The following is a 7,315-nucleotide window of genomic DNA, read 5'->3' on the forward strand; positions in this document are numbered from 1 at the left end:
ATGACCACAGTGAGAGCAGCGTGAGAGCCAAAGGGTGACAGCATTGTGCCTGTGTGTTAGCGCACTTGACAGATCCTGTCTTTGTTATCAGCGTGTGGGTGGCTTTTGTATATATGAATAAAAGATCCTGAAAATCAGTTATTTTTCCATTTTGTTTCCTGGTTATTCCGGTAAGTTTTCAGAGCTGTCCTTGTCATTAGAGAACAACCTTCACTACAAACATCTGTGATCACCTACTTATTGCAGCAGGACATGCAGTGGGTGTGCTGGGAGGTTAAATCGAGGTTGTTCCTTTGGAAAAAGCCTGCATTTTAGTTAAAAGAACTAAAGCAGCAAGCCTTGTGTTCAACTCAGCACTTTCACAGCTCAGTTATTCCTCCTACCTTCATCACACAGGTTGAGTTTGGACAAGTTGTGTCCATCATAGGCCTCTTCATAAATCGAGACGTTCTCTCTCTCTTCATTTGTGCTCAGATACATGGCCTTGTTCTCCATCTCCTCCTGAGAGAACAGAGAAAATACATATGCTTATTTTAGGATTGTAATCTCTCTAAAACAAAAATAAATATTTGAAAGTTTAATCTAATGTTGAGTGAGTTTACACGCACATGGAAACCAAAATCTGGATCAGTCCGCTTCCTGTATATTAGCTACATTTCAGTATTTTATTTTGGTTAGCCTCAAATGCTAATATTTAAAATGATCTGCTCAGAAACCATGCTGTTATACAATGTTCAAGCAGAGACACAGCTTCTTCTTCATCCTAAAACCAGCGTGCGATTTTAACTGAGGATTAAATGTACAGTTTTCACTGCTTACATTGTGACTGCAATGGTTGCAGTTACTGAATGTACTTTTTCAGTGACTGTCAACCACTGTCTATATGCAAAATATGGGCAGAGCCACCTTAGAGTCACATTTTGGTTAATGAAGTCCCAGTGGGAAGCTTTTTCTGTTGCCACCTTTGTGTGTTGAAACCAGAGTGCATTTCTGCTAGTAGGAAACTAAAAGAGTCATGCTCATACAAGATTGACTTGTCAATCACAAGGTAGGCAATCACAAAACCAGACCATTCTTTATCATACCTTTTCACTACAAGTAAACAGCAAACTGTCTACTGAGGGCATGAATCAAAGGAGTCGATGTTTTTTTCCCCCCATAGACTTCCACAATCTGACTTCAACTTCCATCTTTCTTCCTCAAGCTACATCTTTCTTTCTACACAGTCCACACTGTCAGTGTCTCACAAGTACAGGTGGTCCTTAAAAAGTAAGTGTGATCTACTGCCTTCTATTACTGCAAATGAGGTAGAGAAGCTGTGGGAGCACTGATCGGCTTTAAACAACAATAAACACACATTTCCAAGCTAAACAGAAGGAAATGCTTATGATATGGCAGTCTTTAAGCCAGTGTTATGTGATTTGTTTCCTCAGCCAGCAGAGATGGAGAGAAGTCATGTTTTAGCCCCATTACATTAGTCTTTTTGTTTTTAGAAAGCAACATTTAGAAAAGTATGAATGAAAACACATAAAACATTATGAAAGGTCAGTCATAGGCCATGAGAAAAGGAGATATTCACCTTTCATACCAACTGGCAGTGAGCAGTGTGTGGAAGTGGCTTCTGCTCCTCATGCAATTTGGTTTAACTTCTGTGCCAGTTTTCCAAAACATGGTGGAGTATTTGAATGTCAGCCCAAGTGGAAATGGTAAGTGAGCAAATATAGAGCTGGTAGCCATACTCAGTTTTATAAATTATCTGATGAACAGTGTATCTAATTAACAACCACTTTCTGAAATATATTGAGTCTGCAGTGGCAGCAGAATAAGAAATTTTGCCCACAAAAATAAAAAGCAGTTTTTGCTCTGTACTTTCTGGATGTTGAATTTTTGGTTAGATGGGATACTACTGTTGAGAGATTTCCAGTTTACACATATGCAGTTTTCATATCTTTAAACATGTGATAACGCAAGTTTTAAACATGGGAATGTACTGTGTTTGATTGTATTAGACAATTAAGTTTTCACTTACATGCAGTGTTGGGAAGGTTACTTTTAAAATGTATTCCATTACAGAATACAGAATACATGTCCCAAAATGTATTCTGTAACGTATTCCGTTACTCAATGAGAGTAACGTATTCTGAATACTTTGGATTACTTAATATATTATCATGCTGTCTACAACTACATGAATGTACTATTGCTGTGATTTATTACTGTTACTGAAGGTCCGCGGCTCCGAACCGTAGTAAAGGGACCTCTGGCTAATACGGTGGGTTCTGTGTTGAGCTCGTAGCTGAAAACTAGCTTTACTTTGTTGTCTGGGTCAACTTTGCTAGCGAGAGACAGAGAGAGGCATTGAAAGGCTGCTGCAACGGGACTTATTGTTTCAGAGGAAAACACGAACACAGCGTACAGTCGAGTCTTAATAGCTTACTTACAACTGGGCTCGTCAGGCACTCTTCTTGGCTGCAGTGGTTATTATTATATTTACATGCTTCCAGCTCCCGTTTTTGCTCGATGACAGCTCGGACTTTTCCTTTTTCTCCCTCCCTCGCTCACAGACACATAACGGGTTTGGCAGTCCATTCTCCCTGCAGCACGGACTACACTGCCTATGATGCTACATTCTTTAGAGCTATACCTGTAGCATTCTGCCTATTAGCTTAGCACAACAACAACAACAAGGCCTCTCTCACCCAGGAAACACGCAGAGAGAGAGCGGCACCCTGTAACCATGGCAACCGCAACGCTGCCGCCCGGAACAACAGAACGTAGCTGTCAAACAAAACCCAAACAGTCCTGACCCGCCACAATATGAAACAGGGAAGTACCGCCGTGTAATCCATTTATTTCAACAAAGTAACTGTATTCTAAATACCACCTTTTTAAACGGTAACTGTAACGGAATACAGTTACTCATATTTTGTATTTTAAATACGTAACGGCGGTACATGTATTCCGTTACTCCCCAACACTGCTTACATGTTAATACTGTAACCAGTAAATAATCACCGTTTAATTATGCATTTTTTCCAGACACACCTAGGTAAACACAAGTACTTGGAATGAGAAGGATCTATGTTGTAATTCCAACTTAACCCTTGATTAAAAACACGACTTAATTACCAGTAACTAAGCTGGGGATTACAGCCAGTTTAACATCATATGAACAGTACCATTTCTAATTTGAAATTCCAGCCATAATTTGAAGAGTAATAACTTATGATAACATTAAAAATAAATGATTTAATTAATCATTAGCTCAAGTGTATCTTTGAGCTAATGAACAACTAGAATCCGACAGACTGCTCAATATTTCCAAATATATTGGTGGAAAAAAGAAGAAAATGCGAAGAAAAAAATTCTAACACTGTGAAATGTAAAAACTTATATAAGCAAAATTCATCACCACATTTTGTTTGACTTTATATTTTCTCTCAAATACCCAAGGTGAGGAATGCAGAGCATTTTAACAGATTAATTTATGGATTCCAGTAGATCCTTCTCTTGGAAGCAGTAATCCCACCTTGAGCACCAGGTTGACAGTGTCATCAAGCAGCTGAGTTACATGACCTCTTGAACTCAGTTTTAATAAAAGCACACAGAGGTTTACATTTTATTTAAGTCTTAAGGACTTAAATAAAACGAGGAACTTATTAGCATGCATGTTTAAGTTCTAATAGCATGAACTCGTTCACCAGACTGTTTACTTTACGTCGAGCATGTTTACTTTTCTAGCTTGGGCAGGGTTTCCCACAGTATACATAATGCAAACCAAATATGAATAATATAAAAGGAAACACAGGACAAATAAGACATGGATAGAGAGGTTATGTCAGACACCTCGGAGGGATAAAATGAAATCTGCTGTAGTAAGGAGTTGTGGGTTTTAAACTTCCACAAACCCTAGTGGCAGATCTGTGAGTGTTTGAGAAAGTCATTAAAAAGCGTTCAGTCAAGTCTCTCATTAAAGATAGGATAGGGGGTCAGGTTGACATTTAGACTAAGACTAGGCAGAAGCCATTAGGGTTGCTAGGTGACTCCACTAAAAACTCCACACTCCTATACATGTGTTTGTGCGTGTGGGGAGAGTTATCTTCTAATTACACTGCGTCTGGTGGGATATAACACTTTTAATCGCTCAGTGCCAACAGAGGATGGTGGGAAAGCCAAGCAGTTAGTGTTTTACCTCTCCAGCTCTGCAACTACGGACCTTTGTTTTTTCTGGACTTCATCATAAAAAATAAATTAAAATAAACACCACATGAATATTAGAGAATTTTAAGCATGAAATGAATGAGATAGCTACACACATGCCCATACTACAGTTTTGTTTACTGTGTGTGTTTTAATCGCTGATTATGTGGTTGCTAGGCAACAAAATGATGCTATAATATAAACATGCAGTGGATACAAATTAGATGTTAGTGTTGTGAAATTAAAAGGCTACAATGCTTTCATAAGGTGTTCATTTATAGGTGGTTGCTAGACAGTGTGATGACATATCTGATATAGATGAGAACCTTCAGTGGCCTAAAACATGCTTGTTTGCCAGTTTTGATTGGTTGATTCCTGACATTCTTGTATAGGCAAACCAACAAAGATTTTGTGTATTATAGTAATATAAAAGACACATTTTCAGAGTTCTGTGGTACACAAACAAGGTAATTACAGAGAAATTAGAGCAGAGAAACAGCAATCAAAGAATCCCAAATAGAGATTTATGTGAGAATTTCCTAACGTCAAAAATGGCCATTGTCGCGGCCCTCCTGTTGTTAGCTCCAAATTGCAAAGTCTGTTTGATGTCTGACTTAGTCCATGTGAGAACAGTGCGGGTACTTGTTGGCGAATTAATACAGTAGCAAAGCACATTGGTGTCCTGTCTACTTCCTGTTGCACATTCTGCTGAGGCAGGGCACAGATCTAACCCAAAAGGAGAAAATTCAAGTAGTAACCATGTTGGTGCTCCATGAGATTGGGATCAGGGGCACATCTAGTCAATACACAGACTTGATCCTCCTAACACCATCCACAATTATGAGTGAAAAGGCTAACTTGTTTTGGGAGTCATCTTACATTTAAGTAGATATATATTGGGGGAAAAGATGTTAGCTCCCACAGGATAATCATACTGCTTTTCATTTTGAACTACAAAGATCTTATAAATCCACTTTAGACAAGCACTTTTGCATTAAAAAAATCTCAAATCCAGCAAGTTCTTTCAACCAATACAAAAAAAACTGTCTTTGTAGTGTCATAACAGTGACCAGTACCTGCTTAAGTGATTGGTTGCAGGGCAGATTCCAAAGCACATTTGGTTTGTCATAATCACTATAGTATATCTAATATTTTGGCTCTTGGTCTATAATGCACCTGGCAACAAAATGTAAAGAGACCACTAATTACATGCCTACTGGCCACAGTTTGAATGAAAAGAAAAAGAAAAGCTTTGCTGTTAATAGCAAATTGTTGGGTCTGATAAAGGTAATAGAAACAAATCTAGTTACCATCATGACTGTCTCTGCAACAGCCAGGGGATTTATTTGGACATTTATTTTGAAACAACACATAAATTACCTTTACTGTTTAATTAATTACCTTTTTTCAAGTGTTTTGTGATTTGTATTGAATCACCATTGAAATAACATGATAAGCACCACTTAAAGCATTTACTTACTTGAACCCGTGGAAGTTATATTTCTTCCACCATCTTTATTTTTGCTGATTTTCCATAGATTTCAATCCAGGATTCTCTGTGTGTCTCTTATAAAATCTCTGCTCTGGTCAACTTCACAGAAGATGAATGCACAAAGAGTGAATGGGAATTCACTCAGCACAGCATGCGGACTGCTCTCAATTCTAGTAGCATAAGAGGAAGCAATTATCTTGTCATGCACTGTCGCTCTGTGAGATTTGCCCTCAGCAGAGAATCTGATCATCTGCGAGGTCAGAGGGACACTACGCGTGTGGTCTCTCCTGACAATCTAAGTACATCGACAGAGATAAATGAGTGCATGTGTAATTGGAATAAATATATATTTCCAAAACATTACATAACACCCAATGTCAAACTGCTTTTCAATACGCAATAAAAAAAAAAATCACTACTATCAAAAACATTCCCTGTGATCAAAACAAAAGCTCACAGCTCAGTTTGTTCCATAAAATCTGAGGATCCCTTGAAAGCGTCACAGTAAGGCAAACACACCACGCCATTGTTCAGTCATCCGTGTGCAACATTAACCCATTTTTCTCGGTTAATTAGCAGAGATACTTCATCCATGACCGCGGAAACACAAAGCAACAATTTTCTGAGGATGAGTTCCATTAAGTGTGGGTTTCCTGTCCTTGTGTAGCGCTGAGCTCCAATAAATTGTATGCAGCAATTCAGCCTAATAGTCTAATAGCAATAAAAGTGGAACACATGTCAATAAATCAGCAACTCTACAAAGGTCGAAACAGCCCAGTTGGTGGTTTTACAGATGAGGGACAAACGTCATTAACCTATGAACGCACTAATTAACTTACCAAGCCTTGGTAAATCTGTTACTCTTACGCAGATTTCCCGAGAGCCTACTTAAGTGATTTATAGTAGGGATCCTCTGCATGTACACATTGCATGATGTCCTTTTTCAAATGAATGACAGACCAGACAGATGCATATTTAAGTCAAAATTCGTTACATATTTTCTCAGATAATGCTAAGCCTGTGCGACATCCTGAAGGAGAGAAGCAGCATGAGTCCTCCTGTCTCACCTTTTCAACTGTCAACGGGAAATAAAATTCACTGCTCCGCGTTTTTCATAATTGCCCTCAAAATTCTGCGTCCTGATGCTCTCGCTTCCTTTTTTTCAGTGGCTCAGCTCTCAAAAAATAATAAAAACTACAAAACAAAAAGTAATCGGTAAAGTTTCTAATAGTACTGGAACATGCACAGCCTCTGTCAGTGCTGTGGAGACAGGCAGCAGCTCCGTAGTGGAGCGCAAACTGTGACATTTTGGGGTAATATACCCATAACAACGTCATGTGACCATCACTAAACTCCAGCTGAAGTTGCCGAGCAGCTGGGACAGAGGCTGCGAGGTGAAGATGATGACACTCACCTATTGTACACGAGCGCCCTCTGTTGGATGGAGGTAATAAAACAAAGTGAGTTGTGTCCCATCTTCTTCCACTTTTGATTGCTTCCTTTAGGGGTCGCCACAGCAAATCACCTGCTTTCATCTCCTCTGTCTTCCATCTCCTGCATCCTCATCTGGCACACCAGCCTTCTGTATGTCCCCCTTCACAACATCATCGTTCATATCTGCAG

The 7,315-nt window shown here is 39.1% G+C and overlaps 1 protein-coding gene across 2 annotated transcripts in view; it reads right to left on the reverse strand.

Moving 5' to 3' along the window:
- Positions 1–6,962, reverse strand: part of scara5 (scavenger receptor class A, member 5 (putative)) — a 100,091-nt gene extending 93,129 nt beyond the window's left edge. The window contains exons 1-2 of one of the 2 annotated variants that reach the window (XM_087852083.1): positions 6,760–6,962; positions 384–501 (exon numbers count right to left, since the gene is read on the reverse strand). In XM_087852083.1, coding sequence (XP_087708209.1) covers positions 384–495 — 112 coding nt within the window. In that variant the 5' untranslated portion in view covers positions 496–501; positions 6,760–6,962. Of the gene's footprint in view, positions 1–383; positions 502–5,680; positions 5,750–6,759 lie in introns of those variants that run through there. The other variant, XM_087852084.1, reaches the window with a different exon arrangement.
- Positions 6,963–7,315: the final 353 nt, after the last annotated feature.

The sequence above is a fragment of the Neolamprologus brichardi genome, chromosome 15 (genome assembly GCF_056152115.1).
Source record: "Neolamprologus brichardi isolate AB-2024 chromosome 15, ASM5615211v1, whole genome shotgun sequence".
In the NCBI taxonomy this organism is placed as follows: Eukaryota; Metazoa; Chordata; class Actinopteri; order Cichliformes; family Cichlidae; genus Neolamprologus; species Neolamprologus brichardi.